Source organism: Conger conger, chromosome 5, assembly GCF_963514075.1.
Source record: "Conger conger chromosome 5, fConCon1.1, whole genome shotgun sequence".
Taxonomy (NCBI): domain Eukaryota; kingdom Metazoa; phylum Chordata; class Actinopteri; order Anguilliformes; family Congridae; genus Conger; species Conger conger.
This window is the reverse complement of record NC_083764.1, coordinates 26,098,325-26,124,000: the sequence shown is the minus strand read 5'-3', so window position 1 is coordinate 26,124,000 and position 25,676 is coordinate 26,098,325. Positions and strand designations below refer to the sequence as shown.

At 41.4% G+C, this 25,676-nt stretch overlaps 1 protein-coding gene across 1 annotated transcript in view; it reads right to left on the bottom strand.

The window, feature by feature from the left end:
• Positions 1-3,576: 3,576 nt before the first annotated feature.
• Positions 3,577-25,676, bottom strand: part of LOC133128398 (nesprin-2-like) — a 57,111-nt gene continuing 35,011 nt past the window's right edge. The window contains exons 32-43 of the mRNA XM_061241865.1: positions 25,351-25,523; positions 24,520-24,637; positions 24,055-24,237; positions 22,599-22,755; positions 22,075-22,193; positions 11,591-11,720; positions 11,291-11,490; positions 9,945-10,139; positions 9,148-9,276; positions 7,946-8,155; positions 5,474-5,532; positions 3,577-5,178 (exon numbers count right to left, since the gene is read on the bottom strand). Of these exons, the coding sequence (XP_061097849.1) occupies positions 4,968-5,178; positions 5,474-5,532; positions 7,946-8,155; positions 9,148-9,276; positions 9,945-10,139; positions 11,291-11,490; positions 11,591-11,720; positions 22,075-22,193; positions 22,599-22,755; positions 24,055-24,237; positions 24,520-24,637; positions 25,351-25,523 (1,884 nt within the window). The 3' untranslated portion in view covers positions 3,577-4,967. The remainder of the gene's footprint in view (positions 5,179-5,473; positions 5,533-7,945; positions 8,156-9,147; positions 9,277-9,944; positions 10,140-11,290; positions 11,491-11,590; positions 11,721-22,074; positions 22,194-22,598; positions 22,756-24,054; positions 24,238-24,519; positions 24,638-25,350; positions 25,524-25,676) is intronic.

Below are 25,676 nucleotides of genomic sequence, written 5' to 3'. Positions count from 1 at the left end.
TCTTCTCTGTTCATTGTCTTTCACTGCCAATCTACATTAATTATATGGATAGGTGTAGCTAGCAAGATTGGCAGAACTAGCTAGTAACTGGCTTTGATCATGCTGTAACGTTAGCTAATTTGAACAGTAAAGTTAGCCAAACTTCATCTCCTATGGTTGGTTGGTCACATAGCTAGTTAGCAAACAGATTTAGCGAACCTCTAGTCAGCAGCTATTGAAATGATCTTGCGACGGAGCCGTCATGTCTTTTTTTCTGTTGCGCTCTGGGGTGAAGTTGCCCCATAGGATCTAGGATCAGATTTCCCTCCCCAAATCCTGGCCGTAACCATTAGTAAATGAGGAAAAAAAAAAGAACCACAGACCCTCGATCACAATGAAAATAACTTTGCTTTTATCCTTGGTTTTTTTTTTTAAACTTCGGGCAATGGCGCTACGGCAAGCTGAAAAAAAAAGTATACCGTAAATCCTCAAATTGTGTCCGGGGTCTTTTATTTGCTTAGGCTGCACAAAGCACAGGCCTTTATTTGGGGCAGGCTTGTATTCGAGGTAGGACTTTCTCTTTTTTTACTTTAGAAATAAAGTAAGACTACACTTAGTGGGCCAACACTGTTCAACACTTCCTGTAACCGTTCAGAAATCAATTAGTGTCGGCTCATCAGGAAACACCGTTTGGTAAGTCATAGTGTCAGTCTTAACAGACTTCGTTTATTGCAAATAATCTCACAATAAATCACGTGCAAGTCCAGAATCCATAAAATAACTTGCCCTTTCCCCACAGAGCCCTACGCAGGCAGGAGCACAACACCCAAAACCACTACAGGTTACCCCCCTCACACGTGCCCCACTCAGGCCACCCCTGCGCCACAGCCGGCCAGACTGGGTCTCACTACAAAAAAAAAAAAAAAGAAAGTAAACCCAACAAAATAACAATGCGGACCGGACTGTTCTGCTGGCCGCTGCACGGAAGTTCGGTTCCGTGCTGCGCCTAGCCGGTGGGAAGCGAGTTGGCGCCGGCCCCGGTGCTGGATGTCTCTTTGTTTGTGGGAGACGGAAAGTTCGTTCGCCCTCGTCAGGGCCTGCAGTCTCAGTGAAACAGCGTAGCGTCCTTCGGACCAGCCCGGTCCTGCACGGCGCCGCTCCTCCCCCAACTCCCGCAACGTTCCGCGGCTCTGTCCCGGCGCAGCTCGCTCCAAACGCACCGCAAACCCAACGTCAACATTCACCCGCGTCTCTCTCGCGTCTGCCCCTTACCTGCTTCTTTTAAACACCGTCTAATCAGTGTTACATTAAACAGCTGGGCTACGCCCCCAACCCGGTAGCCGGCATGTCACACATGCATGGATACGTGTGCACACCGAGCCCCAATTAGCTCTGACAAACAGCGCAGCTGTCAGGTTCCTGACACTCACCCAATCCTACAGAAGTTTCAACACATGCAGTGCTATGCAATTTCAATGGAGGGAAGAAGGGTGAAACGGATGTAGAATTAGATGGCATGCATCTTTGAATATGGTCTTATCTACATGTCCTGGAGCACCTGTTAAGATAATGAACACCAGTACATACCAAAATATTTAAATAACAAAACAATGCACCCCCAGCCCAATGAGCTTACAAGATTTCTATTTTCGTTGAAAAATGTAACTGCTGAAAAATGTAACTGCTCCTTTGTGCAAGAAGGAACAGGAGGAGCACTGCCAGAGCCCTACAAAATGACCTCCAGCAGGCTACTGGTGTGCATTTTTCTGACCAAACTGTCAGAAACAGACTCTATGAGGGTGGCATGAGGGCTCGACGTTCTCTAGTGGGACCTGTGCTCAGAGCTCACAGTTCCTGGATGAGGAAGGCATTGATGCAATTGAATGGCCCTCACGTTCCCCTAACCTAAATCCAATTGAGCACTTATGGGACGTTATGTCTCGGTTCATCCGACCCCACGAAGTACCGCCACAGACTGTCCAGGAGCTCACTGATGCCCTGATCCAGGTCTGGGAGGAGATCCCCCAGGACACCATCCAGCGACTCAACAGGAGCATGCCCAGATGTTGTCGGGAGTGCGTACAGGCACGCGGGGGCCATACACACCACTCAGTCACATTATGAGTTGGATCAGCCTGTGATTTCAATTTTTTACTTGAATTTTCGGTGTGATTTTGAATCCAGCAACTCAATGGTTTTGGTTTCCTTTGACCATTGTTACATCATTTTGTTCTCAACAAATTAGATTTTCAACTTGAATAAATCATTCATCAAGATCTGATGTGTCCCTTGAGTGTGAGCAGTGTATAAGTACACATATCATATAATGAAATATTAAGTGTTTATCGACAAGTTTATTCAGTTTAAAGCATTTTTAATCATGAAAAAACTGGTTTAAGCAGGTGTGTTTAATGTTGTGGCTGATTGGTGTATGTAACACTATATTAATTGTAGTTCCAAACAAGCAGATATTTTGAGGTTAACTTTGTCGTATTAAAAGGTGCTGATTTGAGAAGCTACAGCAACTATGACTGACCCTATGGAAATAATTGCTGCCACACACACAGACTGACCTGTGGAAATTACTGAATATGTTTCTAAGCCGATGAGCTTTTGGCACCTAGCCTGTGTTGTAGTTAGTATCATAATATTTACATGGTCTTGGGTAGCAAGTTATTGAAAGTCTTTTTGCGCTGACCGAGCTCACTAGTTAGTTTAAAACAAACGTTGAAGTTTAGCAATATCAGCTATCACAATGCTTTCGGACAATTACCATAACTTCAACTATTTCATTTTTGACTTGGTCCGGAAAAAGCGGGAAAGAATGTGGTTCAAGGGGTTGTGCTGTAACTATGGTGGTCTACTTCAAACAACATGTGCCACAGGGCAGGCTGCTGAGGATTCAATTAAATATTCTCTTTGTACATAGTACATAAGTACATAGTGTATATCTGAACTAATCATTCTTTCACAGAACGTAGTTGGGAGACACAGGGGAACCCAACCACTATTCCAGGGCCGAAGTTGCTAATTATAGCTAGTTAGCTGTGGCTGCACATTCACTCAGTAGCAACCTTGGGGTAACACCCAACTTAACAACTTAGCTGGTTTCTGCTGTCCTGAGGCATTTGCTTCCTTTATTGCACCAAAGACAATTACAGTAACTCCCTTACCACCAGCATTTCTCTGTGACATGCTCTCTTTCAAAACACTCTAAACAAAAATAATACAACAATCCCCACAATTCCCACTCTTAAAGTTGCATACCCTCATTTACCAACAATGCCAATGGTCCAAAGAACCAAATCCATAATAGATCTTAATTCCATAAACATTTCAAAGGTGTGGAAACATCACTAAGAAAATCAAAGATCTGGGTGAAAATTGGTTTAATCTTTAAAAAAGTTTTTTTTGGGGGAAATCGGTTAAAACCAACAATGTCATACGAGTTAAGTGGTCACAGACTACATCAGGTTGTGCTCAGGTCAAATTACGCAACACCACTTTTCCTGACAAAGAGCAATTTTGTATTCAGTTTTTGTATATTTGTATCCCTCCCTTCCTCCTCCCTCAAAAAATCAGGATTGGCTTTGATGATCATAGCAAACATTTTTATTTAAATTGGCAGACATCAAAATTTATTTTATCAAGAATATGGATTAGAACATTTTTATGCAATTATGTTTAGTTGCCACAATAAAATTCACTTAAAATAATAATATTTCATACAATTTTAGAAAAATACCTGGATTAGTTTTGAAAGAATGCACACATACAGCTCCACTGTTTTATTGTTCACACACCTCCTTTCAGTGCACTCAAAGTACAGTAAATATTATGTTTCCATGGTGAGGCCTTACAAGGATGCATAGGTGCACATTGGCTTGGGGACTGAGACGTGATTTTGGTCCTTGCTCCTGTTAGTAAACTGTGTCCTGTGGCCTTTATCGGACACTTAAGGGAGCAACAAGGTCAAGTGTAGCCATTCGGAAACGTATAAAGATTTGATGAAGAGACAGGTTGACACACACACACACACACACACACACACACACACAAAAGCACATGCAGCCAGTTCCACTGAAAAGAGATCAAAGAAGAGCCCACATGCTCTCCAGATGACATTTTCCCCAATCATAAAAACATCCATTATTAGACTGATACAATTATAATGAAAGTGAAAACTTAACTAGACAGTTACCTTTAAGTTGCATGATATTGATTTGAATTTCTGTCATTTGAAAAATAAATTGCACTCTACAGCTGTAGAGATTTGAGTTTACATTATTCTAAAATAAGTTTTTTTACAAATAAAATAAAATAAAAACAAGAAATACACTAAAATATTATGAACCAAATTCCCAATTTATGAGGAAATTCTCATTTGCATTATGGACAGTTTGGTACATTTGTTAGAGAAGACCCAGCAGCAACTGATTGATGGCTCAATAATGACAGAATCCAATGAATAAACAAAAAGAAAACAAAATAAAGCCAAAAATATTACGTCTGAGACTGAGATTCTAGTGAGCAATTACCAAAGCAGGAGGCCCGTTATTACTGCTGGTAAATTAACAATGTATTTATTTGTCATTTAAGTATCCATGTAATTTGACGCTTTGGAAATTGTCAAAATATAAATACAATTACTTTTAATAATCTTTGATCTATTATTGAGTTTTTGCACTACATTTCTAAAAAAATATATTTTGTTTAAACAGAATCCAATGAATAAAAGAAAGCAAAATAAAGCCAAAAACATTGCATGTGATATTGATATTGCACATTAGCTCTGAAAGCACATTTTTGTCTTGTGCAGAAGGTAATAAAGATCAATCCACCCACGGATTTTATGAACATCCCAAATACATTATTGCATGTGCATAAAAACAATACTTTTTCTCTTCTGTCCATGATGATGATTATGATGATAAGGTCTGATTGGCCTGGTCCTATGGGTGGGTGGGGGGACGGTGGTGGGTGGTGCCTCAGGTGGGTGGTGGCCCATTGGTGTAGTGCAGCATGGGATAGAAGGAGCGGGCAAAGTTATTGGACCAGGTGCAGGTGTTGTCCTCCTCCCAGGCTGGGACCAGGCAGGCCAGCATGATTAGCAGCAGGAGGAGGAGGTGGAGAGGGAAGGCCGCCCGCCACACCCGGGCAAAGAACGAACGGGGGGGTGAGGGGTCACGCCTCTCAGGACTGGACACAAGGCAAGAGAGTTGCATTTACAAAGTGTTCTACGAGTAGCTTTCCAACACATCGTTTTTTAGCACACCAGTGAAAAAAATCTTATTCAGCTTAGTTGACTACTGCCTGTGCATTATTTCAAAGTTTTGGAGCTGTGCTAGGATGTTTAATTAAGAGTTCATTATTATGGGCCAGATGGCATGCTGTCATCCTTGAATTCACTTGCATTATTTTGAGTTGATTTAACACTGAATATTTCACTGTGAAGCGGTAAAGTGGCGTCAGTGGGTATGGCTGTGAAACGTACCCCCTCTTCATGTCGGAATCTCCTGCAGCTTCTGTAGCCTCAGCATCTCCTTCCTGCTCCTGCACACACGACGGGGGGGGGGGGGGTAGAAAGCAGTAACTATCCATTTCAGTCACCGTCATAAAACTTGCGTCATAAAACTTGGTCCATGGCTTGGACCACCAACCTTCTGGGTCCCAGTCATGTACCTTAGCCCTTAGCCACTAGGCTACAGGCTACATCACAGTTCTACAGACCCTAATTCTTGGTAGTCTGCCAGGGATTATACTGGATTGGTCCCAACCCATTAATTATAATTTAGTTTTAAGGTAGACCTCAGATTAAGACAAAGTGTTGGGTGTATTATGTACCTTCGACTAAAACAATGTAATGCTCATGTGTTATACCTTAGACTGAAACAATGTGATGCTTGTATCATATATACCTTAGACTGAAACAATGCAATGCCTGTGTGTTATATAGACGCTGATGCTGTGGTTCTATATTGTACAGTGCAGTCCATAAGTATTTGGACAGTTGCATATTCTGTTTTGTTTTCGCCCTGTTTCAAGCCAGGGGAGCCTGACAGTTTCATGCCAAAAGATCTGCCCAGAAGCTCTATTAACACCATGGCCTAACAAACTGTGCATTTCTGGGTGGGACTCCTGGGGTCTCATTTATAAAACTGTGCTTAGGATTCACGTCAAAAGGTTGCGTAAGCATGAAACCTAGGACGTGCGCACGCAAAACAATAGTCTGATTTATAAAACAGTGCATACGCACGTCCCACGCCAATTTTCCTTTATAAATCACAATCAACTCTAAATGTGGCGCAGCTTTGCCGGCTTCATGTCCCGCCCACAGTTGCCTATAAATAGGCAGTGAAACGCCCCTAATGAATATGCATTTCACGAAGACGACAATGGCAAACGCTGAAAAGAAGGCCAAGAAAAGGGATTTCAGCCATTTGATTACCTCTGAAAAGCTACAGGTGTGGGAATTATCCTGTAAATGACGAACAGTTCTGCACAACGAATGTGATGATGACGATGATAATAATAATAATAATACACGTCATTTGTCTAGCACCATTGAAAACACAGTTACAAAATTAAGAGATAAAACGAACAAAAATTTATAACAATAAACACATTATAAAACGTAATATATGAATATGATAACAATATATGAAACTATGCTCGTATATGCCCGACTGACGCATTGTAAACGGCATCAGTGCAGCGCAATTTGTCCGACTGTTCACCATATTATTTATGAGAATACATTTAATAACATGAAGTATTGTTTAACAATTCGTCTACATATTTGAGGGATTATTTTACAACAACATCTCCGTTTATATTTATCATCCTAAATCATATTTTTTGGGCCCTCCAGGGAGCATCAATCAAACCGCTGTTTGTTTATTCGTTGTAAGAGAGGCTTTTATCCGTTTTTGCAAATTAACTCTTCGTATATGATACGTGAGAGGTAATATTTCATTACATTACATTACATTACATTACATTGCCTGGCATTTAGCAGACGCTCTTATCCAGAGCGACGTACAACAAAGTGCAAATTAAACACAAGAACAAGTGCAAATAGGACCTGAGAGGACAGTATAGTTCCGAGTCCTAGTGTAAACATGCAGAAAATCAGAACCCTTTAAGAGTACAATCAACAACAATCAATTTCGATTTATTTTACACAGTGGTATGTCGTATATCATTTTCGACTTCTCTCGTCGCCAAATGTTGTGTTGCACTTAGGAAGGGAGAGAACCCGTATAGCGAGATTCAACAACACAACACTTTAATAAGTATAACAGGGACGAAGCACCTTTTAAATCCTGTTTCACTTCCCGTTTTCCTGGCATAACGTCACGAGCATTAAAGGCACAGTTTCTCATTTCCCCAGTTAATGTGCGTACGCATGGGTCAGAGTTTCCGTGGAGGACCGCACATTTTCCGGTCAAGTTCGTTTTTTATAAATGCCAAAGTTTGCTTAGAAAGTGGCGTACGCATTCTTTTGTGCCTACGCCAAGGTTTATAAATGAGGCCCTTGATCTTTATTACAGACCATAAAGCACATCAGCACTGCTGTTTGTTTCCTTTAGTGTATGTCTGTGTGTGGGCGTGTAATTCTCCGCTGCAGTTTGAAGACTCATCACTTCTCACTGTACCTTGACTCCTCTGCAGTAGTATGTTCATCTATTGCCACTGTCAGTTGTATTAGTATTTATATTGTATTTGCATTTATCTTGGTACAGTAGTTACTGTCCTAATTTCTTACTGACATGGCCTATTTGCCATGTGTACTGGACATAATGTTCAGCTGTGCCACTGATTCTTTGTGAATTGCAGCTTATCTGACCTGTTCTGTAGTTATGTCTAATGACCTTGATATGCACCACTTGTATGTCGCTTTCTGCTAAAGAAAATGTAATGTGACTGTTTGTGAATATTCTGTGAGTATTCTGCTGACTCATACCAGACGTTCCTGGACCACCTGCCGGTCTTGAGCCACCTGGCGGAGCAGCACCTGCAGCTTGTTGCCGATGACTTGCAGCTTCTCCAGGGTCTCGGTACTGTCCGTACCCACTTTGCCGCCCTCGGCCACTCCCTCGTAGAGCAGCTGGGAGGAGATCTCCTGCAGGGAACATACTTGCCGCTGCCGCACCTGGAGTTCCTGCTCCAAGGCCTGCCCACCAGGGAGGAGGAGAAGGGGGGAGGTGGGGGGAAGTATAGCTTCATCAGAACACATGAACAATTGACTCATTGAGTCACAATTCACTATTACTGAGATTACTACCGCATGGCTTCAATAATCACAATAGCCTTCACATACTGCACATTTAGAAAGGATAAGAAACATATTTTGGATGCATTGAGCCTACTATGTCAAGTGATCATGTACTGTAGAGGTTGGTGAATTGTAGCCTTGTGCTCAGATAACTGGCTCCAGACCATATGCTTCTTTGTAACTACCACTGCTACTGTAATAATATTTGTAACATTTTAATTATTTAGCTATTACTAAAGCAGGAGGCCCATTATTACTGTTGGTAAATAAAAAATGTATTTATTTATCATTTATTTGACACTTTGGAAATTGTAAAAACATGAATACAATTACATTTGATAATCTTTGATCTATTAGTGAGTTTTTCCCAGTACATTTACACAAAGATACTTTGTTTCTTGGATTGGCAAAAATGAAAATGATTTATTTGTCATACCAGAGTCTTTTATATTTATGGCATGTTGGCAGACGCTCTTATCCAGAGCGACGTACAGTTGATTAGACTAAGCAGGAGACAATCCTCTCCTGGAGCAATGCAGGGTTAAGGGCCTTGCTCAAGGGCCCAACGGCTGTGCGGATCTTATTGTGGATTGAACCACCGACCTTGCGGGTCCCAGTCATGTCCCTTTACCACTATGCTACAGGCCCCCATCTTATTGTGCAAGCAGAAGTTAGGATAATATTACATTTGAAACATACAAAGGGAAGCTAGCACGGCCTCACCGTTTGGACAACTGGGTAAGTACTATACCTAAATGAAGCATGCAACAGCAGTAGCCTTAACACATTAACCAATTACACTCAAGCCTCCTCTCCACCATGCAGCCAACTACAGGCAGACACAGACATTTCCGGAATATTCTCGGAGTACACCCCCAGCCCCTGCTCACCGTGAGTGTGCGGCCACGCTCCCGCAGCGCAGCAGGCTTCAGGGCGGGGTCGTGAACATCGACCGCAAGACACCGGCTCTCCGCATCAGCCAGCCACAGCAGCATGGAGTGTAGGGTCTGGTGGAACTCCTGGGGGGAGAGGATGGAACGGGAATGTCAACAGAGGAACCACAGAGCATTCTGGCAGGGATATACTTTATATCTTTTCACCCAGAGACTTTACACACCGGAGTAGCACTTTGCGCATGCACACACACATGCACCTTCTGAATTACAGTTGGATTCCAACTTTTATTAGTTGAAATCACAATCACAATTTAGGTGTATACTGGTACATCTCTTGATGAGAAGCCACACAACCAGATTAATTAAGAAGTTGCAAATCAACGGAGAATAAATGCTCCCAAAAAAGACTCACACGCTCTTGCTCCTTAATTTATTTAACACAATGTACCCAGCAGTTTGTGTGCCTTTTATCCGGGTTCAAGGAGATAATACATTTTTAGACCAGTTTCAGCAGAAATATCAGAGCAGAGGAAGTCAAAACAGGGGAAATTAAGTGAGTGAGAGGGGAAATTAAGACACGCCGAAAAACATTTTTTACGGATCTCCATGTTTCACGTGGGTCATTGAATTGGGTCTAAAAATATGAAAATCACATCCCTGAATGGTGTTGTGGCTGAAGGCTTGCATTCCAGTTTCAACTCCACCCTAAATGTTTTAGCTCCTCCCACATAGGATCCTACCCTGCCCCTCCCCTTCATCCGACCGGCTGCAGGGTTTAGGGTGTTTCTCACCTTGCATCTCATAAGGGCTCGGCAGAGCTTTTCCTTCCATTGGTCCAGGAGAATGCAGGCCATGACCCAAGCCTGATTCATGTCCCGTAAGCCAGCCTCGGTCGCCACATCCACCCCAGTCTGCTGTGGCTTCTGCCCACTCAGATTGAGGGCAATCACCACACCTTTGTACCTGTCAAAGGTCCTCTGCATTTTCTGTGTGGGGGGCATTATTATACCTGGATTACTATTACAGATATCCTCACAATGAAACCACTTTGTTTTCTGCTCAGTCTGGGTTACTGGACAATTCAGAGTGATGCTAAATGCTAAATGAGGGTACTTGCTAGAACGTCCCTGTTGATGCTAAATGCTACGCATGGCTGCCTGTAGGTTGTAATCTTGCAGTCATTTTAAAATGGGGAGAGTGACTGCTAGAATATGGACTGCTAAACTACTTTGAAACACAGTCAATGATGCCAATCCAGCACCAAGGAGCTCAATTTTATCGACTTGCTGACTACTTCTAATATTTTTACACCCCAATCCACCTTAACTGTTTTTCTTTCATGTTCCTGGCTGCCTACAGGATTCAGCTTTGGCATTAGTGGACTTGATTACAATTTGAGGCCAACTCTTAAAGGACTCATGTCCCTCCTCACTTTGGAAATTTCAGATAAACAGTTATTCAGGCAGCGGGTTCAATAAGGTTTAAAAGCCAATTTAGACTTGAAATAATCTGTTCCTGGAGGGCATGTGTGGGAGGGTTTGTGCCCCAACTCATCTTAATTGCTCCATTTAGCTAATGCAGTTTCCAGAAAATAAGCTGGGAAAAATATTTGCGTGCAGGGCAAATGTGCACTGATTCATAGTTATGTGCAATTTTATCAAAAATGCCAATCCTATTTAAAAGGCTGCACTAATTAAGAAATTAATAAACTGGTGCACATCCAGCATGAACATCAGAACCACAGGAAAATAAATCTCATTTTTTCCTTTTACCATTTTACCAATTGAGCAACAAGTCAACCGAGTCCTGTCCAGCCCCCATACCAGTTTCAAGGAATCCTTTGTTTAACCAGTGGAGGCCCATTGAGAATGTTTCTCTCAAAGACACCCTGAGAGTAATACCAGAGAGAACAGTTGCAAGTGGGAATAGCGAGACAGAGAAGAGGGGTAAATCCCCTGTTGCAGTTTTAGGGGCCCAACAGCAGGGTTCTTCCTCCAGATGCAAGTCAGCATCCCTATGTGCCCACCAGAGGCTCAAACCAGCAACTCTACAGTTGCCGGTCAAGCAACCTAGCATTAGGCTACCCTGCCGGCGAGTTTCTGGGACATTTCCCTCCTTGTCAAAAGTCCACGGTTACCTTGAGCCTCTTGACCCTGGCTTCCATGTCCTGGACACTCAGGCTGGCTGAAGGCTCAGGCGCCTGTAGCCTCTCCAGCTCAGGTTTCACTCGGGCCAGCCACACGGTGACATCCTGGAGATCAGAGCTTGGTTGCGGCTGATTCCGCGGTCGGGCCGGGGGGCTCTGGGCCTGTAGCACCTCCCAGCGCTGGATGACTCCTGAGTGGACACAAAGCGGATCAGTCTCCACATGGGACAGGGTTATGGGATGACACAGATTAGCCCATGGAGGGGAGGCCAGAGTTTGGAGGCACTGTACCTGACTGTTTGTCGGCTGTGGTGAGCCCTGTGAGGCCCTGCACTTCTGCTGACTCATCTTCATCGTCCAGGATCAACGAGACTTTCCTCACGCGTTCGATGCTCCCGCTGCATTCTAACATCATCTCCTCCTGTGTCAGTGAGAAACAGTTGTCAGAGCAGGGGTAACCAGGGGTAACCCGGTCAGACCTTAGCCAGGGACTTAGCCAGGGACAAGATACAGTGCTGAGACAGTGACATTATTTTTTGTCGTTTTGGCTCTATACTCCAGCACATTGGATTTTAAATTAAACAATGTGCTGACTGTCAGCTTTAATTTGAAGGCATTTATATCCATATTGTATGATCTGTGTAGGAACTATAGGCCTTTTTATACATACAGTGGTATCCAAATTTTAGAGGACCAAAAGTAACTGGACAGTTGGCTGCTCGACTATTTATTGGTAAGCTGTGTGTCATTGCATCATTAGTTCATGCATAACAGCTAACAAATGTTTTTGAGTTGATTTGACGTGAGACATTACATTATATGACAGTAAAGCAGGCCACCCTGAGGGTGAAAATGAATTTAATTAATTGATCACAGACATAGCCAAAACATTCGGTGTGTCAAAACAAGCTGCTTGGTACATTGTTAAGAAGCAAGAATGCATTGCCAAACTCAGCAATAGCAAACAATCTGGCAGCCCACAGAAGACCACTATTGTGGATGACTGAAGAATACTTTCATTTTTGAAGAAAAACCAATTTTCAGCAGTTAAACAGACAAAGAACACCTCAGGAACAGAATGACCAGGTTAGAGTTTTTTAGTACATTAAAGTACTTTGCTCTGGAACAAAGACTTATGGACAGACAGTGTCTTATTAAAGCTAACAATATTAACTTTTACATCAATTGTTTAATTTCAAGTCTGATGTTGCCACCAAAAACTGTGTCCATCTCCCAATACTTACGGCCTGCACTGTATGCATCCACATCACTAAAAACTGTGTTTGGTTTCAGGCCTATCTTTCTAATAGGATACAAGTTGTTAAGGTTGGGGATGTGAAATCTGAAATGTTAGAAAAAGGAGTACCTGAAGGATCCATACTCGGACCTATTTTGTTTACAATCTATACAAACAACACTGCTAGAAACATGAAAAAAGGGCCATGTTCATTTTGTTTTCCATGCAGAAGTTATCCCAAATGCGAGTATATCCTCAGGAACTGCTATTACTATTTCATAGTATTTTTTATTTTACTCATCAAATAGCAATTTAATTACATTATTATTATTGTGACTAATTAGTTTTACTAGAGACTGTTAACCTATTTGATGTTACACTATAATGTTTTGTGAATGTTTTATTTGTGTACAGGGCCCAAAAAAGAGACTTTGGTTTTAGTATGACAACAATACTGTGACAGGAAAGCCCTTCTCTGTCGTTTAGACCACTGCTTGACTGACCAAACCAATTATTGAATTATTTTTTGTACCTGATCTAATATTCCCTCATACACTGAATCTTATTTTGCAGCCTCAGGCAACTCTTCATTAACTGGACCGTGAAAATGGAAGTTGGATTCTAATAATGCACATTTCTGGGATAAATCTTTTATTTTAATTTTGAAAATTGTCCTTTCTTTTAACCGTAGGCTTTGTTAATGGACAATGATCATGTGGAGATTGGACACATTGTGGCTGCTATTTCAACAGCACATTTAATGACATGTACGGTAACAAAACCTCAACTTCTATGCATTTCAGTACTTCACAGACGACACGAATCAGGATAAAATTGGTATTCTTTTCACTGTGTTTTAACTTTTTCCTGCTACTGTAGCCGAACCATAGATGGAAGACACACATGAATCGAACCACTATTCCTTTTTGATTCCAGGGCTGAAGCTGCTCATTATAAATAGTTAGCTGTAGCTGCACCATTCACTCATCAGCAATCTCAAGGTAACACCCAATTTAATAACTTAATAATGGTTTCTGCTGCAATAACTAGGTGTACTGAGGCATTTGCTTTCTTCATTGCACCAAAGAAAATTACATGAATTCCCTTGAACTACCAGCTTTTCTCTGTGACCATGCTCTCTGTGAAGACGCACACATAATGACCAAAAACCCTACTCACTCACTCACTCACCATTCCCAGTGGCCTCACATACATACATGGATCAATCGAAACATTCAAAACAGAAACAATACAACAACCCCCATGATTCCCACACTTAAAGCTGTGAACCCTGATTTACCAACAATGGCAATGGTCCAGACAACCAAATCCATAATAGATTTTAATTCCAAAAACATAACAAAGACAGAGAAACATCAAATCCGGGCAAAAATCGTTTTCATTCGAACTAACCTTTTTTTTTTTTTACATCCGGTAATTTTTCAGGGGAAATCGGTTAAAACTGACAATTATGAGCCTTGCCTCTGAATAACAAGGTAATTCAACAAATTATAAAGCGCAAACATCAGGCATACTTACAATCACTATGTGTTACAAACATAATGTTTTGTATTTGCACTGTATGGATTGCAAATATAGAGTATACCATTAAATCATTCATACGAAATCGCTTGTGCGCTACTGTGCCGGGGCAGAAGCGCATGGAAGCTATTCTGTGCCACATTTCCAATTATAAATGGTAAATGGTTGGCATTTTACATAGCGCCATTATCCAAAGCGCTGTACAATTGATGCTTCTCATTCACCCATTCATACACACACTCACACACCAACGGCGATTGGCTGCCATGCAAGGCACCGACCAGCTCGTCAGCAGCATTTGGGGGTTAGGTGTCTTGCTCAGGGACACTTCGACACAGCCCGGGCGGGGATCAAACTGGCAACCCTCCAACTGCCAGATGACTGCTCTTACTGCCTGAGCCATGTCGCCCCAAATGACCACAAGCTCTCTAAACCTTTGTTGTGGACATGCAGATTTGAGGACATTTTCCATGCTTTCTGATTAAAGGAAATTTTTCTTTCCCCTATCCCCTATACTAATAGTAAATGGACTGTTCCATGTTCTAGAACATAACCCCTTCACACAGATTCCCAATCTTGCAATCCTCATCCATTTTTGCAGTGTTCTACTTTGACACTTGTATCACTTACATAATAGCTATAAATAAAGAGATACAAAACAAAGAAGAAGAAATGCAAAAATTAACTTGTTCTCCTTTATTTGGCAATTAAATACCGAGAATTAAAAATGTAACAGGTAAATCTATACATTTCCCGAATCATGAACACCTTCACCACAAGTGAAAATCTGAGGCCGAAAGGCAAAACAATTAAAGCAAAATTCAAAATGGTGCCGAGGTATAATAAAACCAAAAAGAAAATCATTTAAAAAAGAGAAAAAAAAGATTAAATACATTTAAACAAAAGAAGAGCAGAAACAACAAGAGGCATCAGTTGAAACAGGTACAGTCCCAATTAACCAGATTCAGGTTCAAGGATAAAAAATGTCCTCGTGTTACAAAGGAAGGTTAACTTGAGGCACATGGAGCACCAGTGCAACAACAGCAGAACAACTGTAAAGAATAATGTCATCTGCATAAAAATGAGTCTTACAATAAATCAAAAGGAATTAAAAATAGATGGGAAATAAGTCTGGAGCATGGGGGACACCCTTTGTTACTTGCAAAAACTTGGGTTTTCCTATCACCCAGGGTGGTTTTAGTATCTCAGAAACTGCTGATCTCCTGGGATTTTCACACACAGCCGTCTCTAGATTTTGCAGAGAATGGTGCGAAAAATAAAAAACATCCAGTGAGAAGCTGTTCTGCAGGTAAAAATGCATTGTTAATGAGAGAGGAGAAGGGCCAGACTGGTCAAAGCTGACAGGAAGGTGACAGAAACGCAAATAACCACACATTACAGCAGTGGTATGCAGAAGAGCATCTCTGAACACACAACGCATCAAATCTGTAAGTGGATAGGCTACAGCAGTAGAGGACTAATAAGTCTAAAAAATAAGTCTATACCTAATAAATACCTAATAAAATGCTCACTGAGTGTACACTAGTATCTCTCTGACAAATAGTTTTTAAACCTGCTACAAGCCACAGATTCTATGCCAATAGATGATAATCTGAATGTACAATGTTGTTTATAATCAAGAGCAGATACAATGTTATTAATAATTAAAGAAGCGGAGGAGATATTGTAGTGGAACTGTAAGAGGAAATTAGTTTAATCTGTTATTTACAAGGGATTATGGAATTTTAGCCAGGCAGGAAAGTTTTGAAATAGGGTGATAGTGGTTGCGATCGCTTTTTTCCCCACCTTTGTGCAGCGGTATTACAAGAGCAGCTTGCAATATGGGCAATATGCTCTGTGATAAAAGGGGCAGAAAACTTAAAATGGAAGGGCTCTAATTTATCCTCTCTGGTTGACTTCTTAATGTTAATTGCTACAGTCAAGGGGCACTAGCTACTTCTCGAGAAGTGAAAGGAGAACAGGCACACAGTTATCTATAGGCAGAGAGAAAAGCCTCGTCTCTCCCATACATAAGTGTGTCAAATAGGTGGCCTGCTGCAGCAAAATATGTATTAAAAGCTGTACTTATCTCTTTCTGATCGGTTAATTGACAATGACCAGCACTGACATGGGGAGGTGATAAAACTATATATTTTTTTATCAGTATTAACAATTATCAATTAGAACAAGAGCTGGAAATTGACTCAAAATAGTATTGGGATTTGGCTTCCTTACTGAGGAGGTGCAATTATTTATTTCTGTTTTACTTTCTAAAGGATATGTCCCCTGAGTATCTAGCCAATTCCCCTGCTGTATTCCTTGAATGAAACAATCTTGATAGCTAATGCAAAAACCATGTTTATCAACCAGAAAATTAAAAGTGTTCATAAAAAAATCCCAATGCCAGGTCAGCATTAGGGATATCTAGAGTGTTGTAAAATTCACTATAATAGTTCATGCAGCACCTTGTGATTTAGATTTTTTTCTAAATCTTTTTCTCTGATACAGGAATGGGGCAATGGTTACTGATACCAAGATCAAAAAAACGTGTTGACTATTTGTCCTGTCGGATAAAAATTAGAAAGAAAATTGTAAATTAGAGTGGATTTGGAGGGATTATTCAAATTTAAATTTTGTTTGCCAGTCCAAATTAATTATTAATAATTATGAACTAATAAGAGGAGAGAGTAGCTCCACTAACTCTAAGGAATCAGCCATAGCTATATAGCCTATAGATTTCCATCACTGTGAGTGAGCGTCAAATTCAGTGAGATAAATTCAAAATCTTTTGTAATTGAGATGGTGAAAGACAAGAAACATAAATGGCTAGTCCACCACCCCTTCAAATAACCCCTTCCAGCTCGATGTATCCTGTAACTATGGTGCCAACATATGACCACATCTTTTCTACATTTAAAAACATCTGAACTATTCAGGTGAACTGGCTTACCTGGGATATTGTGTTGTACATTTGGAGCAGAGTGTGTAGTCCAAACCGAAGCTACCAAGCTTCCTGCCAGCTATTAAATTTGCATGTCTGAACTGATTAATATTCACAATCACAATTCACAATTCCCTGAGAGCAGAGCAAGGTCCATATTCATGGCTAAGAGATGAGAACCTGCTCTGCTAAGATGAACACCATCCCGCCCAAACAGGTTGGGTCTCTGATTAAAGGCACAGAAGTTGTCCACAAATGGCATTCCCACAGAGGTGCAATAGCCCTTTAGCCAGATATGGAGTTGGCGAATGCGGCTGAATTTCACATCCGTATAGCGAGGGGATGGCAATGGACCAGAGATAACGCATTGCTTCCCTGAGGTCAAGAGAGTGTCCATGAGTGTTTTAAAATCATCCTTGAGCTTTTCTGATTGCTGGGATGAAGTGTCATTTGATCCTACGTGGACAACAACTGCCGAGGCTGAGGGGTACTCGAGCAGTGCCGAGCGGATAGTGGAATTTATATCCAGGACCTGGGCACCCGGGTAGCAAAGGGTTGCAGCCTTGGGGAGAGTGACATGCTTAAGCATGGATGAACCCACTATGAGCACAGAAGGAGGGCCAGAGTATGGGGAGAGTGGGCGAAGAGGTTGCTCACGTCTGATACACCTCTTGTGACTTGGCTGTTGTTGTCCAAATAATGGGCAATGACCTGTCCTGGGTACAACTACCTGTGATGATTGCTTTGAGCTTTTTGGATGAGGATTTAGATGCTGTGGGTGAACCAGATTGGGGGAGGTAGTGGATATAGTGTCTGCTCCATTTGATCCTGGATGAGCCGCTGATGGAGAGATGGTGGAGGATTCGGGATGCCCAGATGCATGGATCCAAAATATGTTTGAGAAAGGCAGGCCCAGTGCTTGAGGGGGTTGAGGGGCAAACTGTCTTTTCACCTTGCCACCCTGGACAAACGACAATGGCTCCTCGGAAAGGGGTGTGGAACAGGCCGGAGACTCGGACTTCCCTCCAAGAATTAAACAGTGGTCATCCTCAGCGCTACCTGTGGAGGTACCTGTCCAAGGGATGGTGGTTTCAAACACTACTGGCCCTTTACACTGGGAAGCAGTAGGTGTCGCCGCAAGATGGGAGTCCAAGAGCTGCTCGTCCTCTTTAATCTAATGCAAAGTTGAAATCAGTTTCTGACTTACTAGACAGCTTGAACATGTGGATGACAAGTGCTGTGAAGGCATTGCTACAGATCAACTGTTTTGATGCAAGATACTTTTCTTCACTCAGAAATAAAGTGACAATGGAGGTACATTTTTGTTCTTTGTTCTTCAAGGCTCAAATTTTGAAAGTACAGTCATATTATCTATGGGTACAAATGAGTATGTTTTCCCAGCAAAATGGGACAAATTAGTAAACAGTGCAGTCCATAAGTATTTGGACAGTGATATCATTTATTTTGTTTTTGCTCTGCGCTCCAGCACATTGGATTTAAAATTAAACAAAGAATATGAGGTTAAAGTGCAGACTGCCACCTTTAATTTGGCTACACAAATCCATATTGTGCGATCCAATCTAGTTTCTGGGTTTGAGGTATTTTATTGAACATGAGTAGCTATGATACTTCTGTATACTTCAGAATTCATTCTGTTGCTGCTATCAGCAGTTACATCAATGAAGGCAAGTGAGTCAGCACCTGTGGCAGCCATACATGCCCAAACTATAAAACCCCAACACCATGTTTCACAAACAAGCTTTGGTACTTGGGGAATTCCTTTTAGCCTTTTAGATTTGGAGGGATTATTCAAATTTAAATTTTGTTTGCCAGTCCAAATTAATTATTAATAATTATGAACTAATAAGAGGAGAGAGTAGCTCCACTAACTTTAAGGAATCAGCCATAGCTATATAGCCTATAGATTTCCATCACTGTGAGTGAGCGTCAAATTCAGTGAGATAAATTCAAAATCTTTTGTAATTGAAATGGTGAAAGACAAGAAACATAAATGGCTAGTCCATCACCCCTTCAAATGACCCCTTCCAGCTCGATGTATCCTGTAACTATGGTGCCAACATATGACCACATCTTTTCTACATTTAAAAACATCTGAACTATTCAGGTGAACTGGCTTACCTGGGATATTGTGTTGTACATTTGGAGCAGAGTGTGTAGTCCAAACCGAAGCTACCAAGCTTCCTGCCAGCTATTAAATTTGCATGTCTGAACTGATTAATATTCACAATCACAGGGATGTTAGAGGTAGGTGTGTATTCAATGTATTTATGGATGGGACTCCTACTTAGACATTAAGAGTTTTCCCTGAGAGCAGAGCAAGGTCCATATTCATGGCTAAGAGATGAGAACCTGCTCTGTTAAGATGAACACCATCCCGCCCAAATAGGTTGGGTCTCTGATTAAAGGCACAGAAGTTGTCCATAAATGGCATTCCCACAGAGGTGCAATAGCCCTTTAGCCAGATATGGAGTTGGCGAATGATATCATTTATTTTGTTTTTGCTCTGCACTCCAGCACATTGGACTTTAAATTAAACAAAGAATATGAGGTTAAAGTGCAGACTGCCACCTTTAATTTGGCTACACAAATCCATATTGTGCGATCCAATCCAGTTTCTGGGTTTGAGGTATTTTATTGAACATGAGTAGCTATGATACTTCTGTATACTTCAGAATTCATTCTGTTGCTGCTATCAGCAGTTACATCAATGAAGGCAAGTGAGTCAGCACCTGTGGCAGCCATACATGCCCAAACTATAAAACCCCAACACCATGTTTCACAAACAAGCTTTGGTACTTGGGGAATTCCTTTTAGCCTCCACACTTTGCTTGTGCCATCACTCTGATAAGTCATTCTTGGTCTCTTCTGTCCACAATACCTTTCTCTAGAACAGGCATTTCTTTGGTACTTCTTAGCAAACTGTAACCTGGCCATCTTGCAGCTAACTAGTAGTTTGCATCTTGCAGTGCAGCCTCTATAGATATGTTTGTAAAGTTGTCTGCAGACAGTAGACACTAAAACATCCACACTTGCCTCCAAAAGAGAGTTTCTGGTCCGTCAGACTTGTGTTTGAGGGTTTTTCTTAATTATGGTGAGAATTCTTCGGTCATTAACTGTGGAGGTCTTCCTTGGTATACCAGCCCCATTGTACTTATTGAGCATAATTTCTTCTTAATGATGTTTCAAAATGTTTTCTGGTCAGCCTATTGTTTGGCCTATGTTTCTGACCTTTTTTTTCATCTTATTTCCCCGCCTCATAATGGTTTTCTTGACCATCGTTGGCACAACCCTGGTCCTTATGTGCACAAATGCCAATAACAGGCAATCAAAAGCCGAGAATCAAGACTAGATACTGAAAGCTGAAATGAGTAGACTTGATGAATCAGAAAGTTACCAATTACCTTTGGGGGCACTAGAACCTCATTTTCATTATTTCTTACCAAATCTAATGTGCTGGACTACAGAGCCAAAATAACAGAAATTGTACTACTGTCCAAATACTTACGGACTGCACTGTATAATGCTGGCTAGGGGTACAATTGTATGTACCTATAGGGTATCACCCCTACGACAAGCATTTTAAACTTTTTAGGCACTTTTCGTTATTTCTGAGACTGTTCAGGATAGGGTCTTAAAATATCATGGGGTCCAAAAACCTCTCCAAAAACACTCTGAGAATGCCTTTTGTCCATTATACATTTTCCCATTATGGTGGTTTAAGATGAAACATTGATATCACATTGAATAACACTGTAAAATAAATGTGGCACACTGTGGTACACATACCTAAACATGTAATCATTCAATCACAATCATTCACTTCATTCAATCAATCATTCAAATGTTTTTGTACTCCAAGAATATGTAATCTTTTGTTGCAAGGGGATTTCAACACTTAACTTCATTGTGTGGGGTATGAATTCTAACAAAGCATGCCACGATGAGCCAGGACTCTACTAAGCCCACAATGCATTGCATTATTAGCAAAGGCTAACAGTTTATATAATGGCAAATGTGAATACAGCATTACAATATAAAACATATGACAATGTAAATAACTGAAATGTTACAAGCAGTAATGTGCAGATTAGCTCAATTTGACTATATATTACTGCATAACATTATAGAAGTGATGAAGTGATAGATGAAGTGGCCCCAAGTCACAGTTCAGCTTTTACAATTGCACATGCTATACACCGTTGAAAACTGTATACGGTCTGCTACTTGGACTAGTTCAGCAATCAAACAAATGATTTTACCATGGGGAAATAGCAACTGGGGTGTGATGTGTCGCCAATGTAAATGCCTATCTCCCATTTACCACATGTTCAAGACAATAAATTATAACTAAATCTTCAAAGGGGCATCTCTATGTATAAAACCAAGGGTAAGATTATGTATTATTCTATATATAGTCACAGATACTGAAAGTAGAATGACGTAGTATAATGAAACAATAATTCCTCTTGTTTATTTTGTTATTCAATGAGCAGCATTTTTCACCATTGTATTAGAATAACTATATTGGCTGTTTTTGGCTTTATCTTGTTGCAAGTATACACATTTTTGTTGGTGAAATGTTCCTATGTATCCTGGAGATGATGCTCCCAGATAGATGCAATTATCCAATGTGTCATGCTAGTTGCAGATGACACTGGGCAAGGGGTGCTTATTAACTAGCCAAACTATGCAACAATGGTGATACTTATAAACCCTGTGTTTTTATGTGCTTCACTTAGTAATGAAACTGGAACAAAAACTGTGTTGCTTCCTCTCATAGTTTGGTTGCAGTAGCACTGAATGTCTGAGTTTAGCAGTGTCATGATGTAGGTGCCATGGCCAATAGAGGGCTTGTGCAAAGGGGGTAAAAATGCTGACAATCAACATATTGCAGCTAAACAGTCTTTATCGGGGTAAAGACCTCTTGATAATGAAGCTAGTTCCCCTTCAAATGTTGACTGACAGCAGGGAATCTCTTTTCTTTAAATGTGTGGGGGCTGTGTGTATGAGGTCAGTTGGAAGCAGTGTACTTACATAGCCCTGCTTAGAGGGGGTGCTTGTGTGACTGGAAAGACCACCCAGACCCGGAGTGGCACCCTGTTGTGACTCTAGGGAAAGCTTGCTGGTTGGTTCAGTCACAGATATCCCTGGAACTAGAGGAGATTGAGCCATACGAAAACAGCCCAACACTGTCAATAATGCAGCCTCCTAATCTAACACTGTCCATAATGCATCCTCCTAACACAACATTAATTCAGCTGCCTAATCCAAAACTGTCCATAATATTTGCTCATAACCCCATAGTGTCCATAATGCAGCCGCTAACCCAACACTTTCCACAAAACTACAATACAGCTTCATCTATGTGGAACTGGAACTAGAACAGAGGAATCTGAAATTAAAGTGGCTGAAACAAGTCAGCACAATTGATTTTCCATTGGAATAAGTTTGAAATAAAATTGGATCACTTTCTCATGACATAATTTGTGCTGAGCATAGTTCCCATGCTGAAAATTTCCCAGAGTCGTGTGGTAGACATATACGTTTGCGTGAGTCACCTGACATGGTGCCATGGATGGCCAGCATTCGGGCCACAGCCTGCTGGATGGGTGGGCCTGCCTCTTCACTTTCACTTTCTTCCTGTCCAGATCCCCCAACCAGCACTGCGCCCCCCCCCAGGGCCTGACCTGAGAGCTCAGGCTGCTCTGTCACCACCTGAGATGGACACAGAGAGTCAATCAGGCCTAATGAGTAGAGAAGAAGAGAGCTAAAGAGGGACATCAAAGCTACATCTCCTGTAGCTTAAAAAGTAGTCATTGTTTGCGTGCAGACATCTATGTGTACATACGTTCTTCAAATTCTGCATATCTTTTTGTCCAGACACATGAATTATCAGAAAAGCGTACCTTTCTATTAAACCCAATTTTTTAAACAAAATATAAAGAAAATGAACATTCATATGTGTTTTATACACATATACACTCACTGAGCACTTTATTACACCTACTTATCAATGCAATTATCTAATCAGCCAATTGTGTAGCACTACTGCAATGCATAAAATCATGTAGATATGGGTCAGGAGCTTCAGTTAATGTTCACATCAACCAGCAGAATGTCTCACACTTGTCTCTAGAGTTTGCAGAGAATAGTGCGAAAAACAAAAAACATCCAGTGAGCAGCAGTTCTGCACACAGAAATGCCTTGTTAATGAGAGACACCAGAGGAGAATGGTCTGACTCTGTCAAAGCTGACAGGAAGGTGACAGTAATGCAAGTAGGTATGAGGGTATGAGACTAAGTTTTATACAGCATAGAAAAGGTGTCAAAAAAGGCAAATTCTTGAAAATGGCTGAACGGATTACGAAACGTCAACGTAGGTGGGATATTTGGTTCCATAAATGTGTCTGCATCAAACAGTTTGCAAAACAAGCCTATATTTCTACCAAACTGGAAACTTGTCCGCCAGACATGCAATAAAAGTGAGCTAAGAAAAATAAATGTCTAATGTATATGTCTGTTTATCCTTGCAATTTCTGAATTGTATATATTTTTTCTTATATTTTTTGATGTAGAGAAACGGTAAAAGGATATTATGCCTTTTATTGTCTCAGTCTGTGACTCGGTCAGCCTTGTAATCTGTTAAAATGGCATGGGGGTACCTGCTGTTTTATTGCCCTGCTTTGCAAATAAGAGGCAGATAAGAATCTAAAGTGCTGTTCTTACTAGCTGAGAGTCTTTTTAACAACTGGCCATCACCATCTTGCCTTTTTATTGCGTCACAGTTTATCATCTTATAAATATGAATGCAACAATAATTTGGGATGTCAACAACTCAAGCAGTATTATTCTTGGTCATACTCCACATTGAAATGTTTAAAATGTAAAATCACACTGACCATCTGGTATGTACAGAGAATCTGTGATGTGACTGAGGAGCCTGGTTACATCAACTGTACCCAAACGTGTGACCCAAGTAATGTTCTGATGGGTTGGGTGCTCCCAAGGTCCTTACCTTCAGCTTCCTATTAGTAGCCTCCATCTGCTGCCATAGGGCATCCCAGCGCTGGTTGACCTCGTGAACCGTGACACTGAGGCTGCCGGCCGTATCGGTGAGGTTGTCCCAGGCCAGTCGCTGGTACTGCACATTTAGGAGCTCCAGCTGAGCAAAGTGTTCCTGCACCTCCCTCTGAAGAGCCTGCATCGGGGCATGGTAATTTAAGCATAACTCACAACAGGCAGTGTTATATAGCATCAATCTGTCAATGCTGGGTAAAGTTAACATTGATGAACGTAGCTAATTGTAACTCTGTATAGAGACATAAAGAAAAACCCCCTCACTGTCACAAATTATGGATTTAATTCAATTTCGTGGAGGACACAAGTTAGCTTTGCGATGAGTAGGATGAAACAACCACATCATTACACTGAGGCATGCTATCACCTAATATTTCCTTCCACGAAAGTAGGGAAAATTTACCTCAAACTTCTCCACCTCCTCTTCGGCTCCGGTGTTTTTCTCAGCCGTCTTCAGCCAATCCTCGAAGCGTGAAAGGTCATTCAGGATCTCATGCCATAGCCGCTGAGTCTCCTCAATCCTAGGGCGGGTGCAGGAGTGTGAGAGATTCATGGAAAATCCCAGTTTGGGATACAGTGAATTAAGAGAACAATACAATTCAGGGTGCATGGGAGAGCATGTAGATGTCTGTTATGGGATGAACTGGAAGTTTCAAACTTTCAATCACTTTTATCAGTCAAAACTTTCAATAAGAAAAAAATTATACTAAGGATAATGAGGATTGTGATTGGAATTATAACATATCATATTATATATTACATATATATATATATTACATATTAGAAGAAACATACCCCCCTGTTTTATAAAGTGTTGGATCTTAGGGGTTTGTGCTAAACAAGCTGGTCATCTGAACTTTTGGACTTCAGAGCTCGGTGAAATACGTAATTTTTATGAATTCAAATACTTTTCTGTGTCCCATTGATCTCGCCTGGTGCAATTGAGCCACCCACGATGCCTAGAAGGTTGGGTTTGCATTTCATAGGTTCCAACACACCAGACCTACTCAGTAATGTATAGAAAAGTATCTGAATCCAAGACAATTACATATTTGATCCAAGTCCGGTGTACCTCCCTGGTGTAAAATCCAGCAATGGCCAGCCGGCAATTACCAAATACCAGCTGTTTCAAAACATAGCTTGAGCTGGTCAAACCATGTTGAGTATGGAGCTGGCCTAGACTGGTCAAACAGCTACCAGCTGTTTCAAAACCTAGCTTGTGTGTGGGGGTCACCTGTTCCTTCGCTTTGTGCACAGGGTGTGGGCGTAGCTCCAGCGGCGTTCCAGGCTCTCGCATACGCGGGCGTTCTCCGCATCGCTTCTACTGCTAACTGTGTCCCGCGCCGAGCACAGAGCGATGACCGGGGCCATGCACTCCGACAGCCTCTCCACGTCCTGCTCAAGGGCCTGCACACACACACACACACACACACACACACACACACACACACACACACATACACATACACACACACACACACACACATACACACACATACACACATATATACACACACATACACACACATCACACATACACACACATCACACATACACACA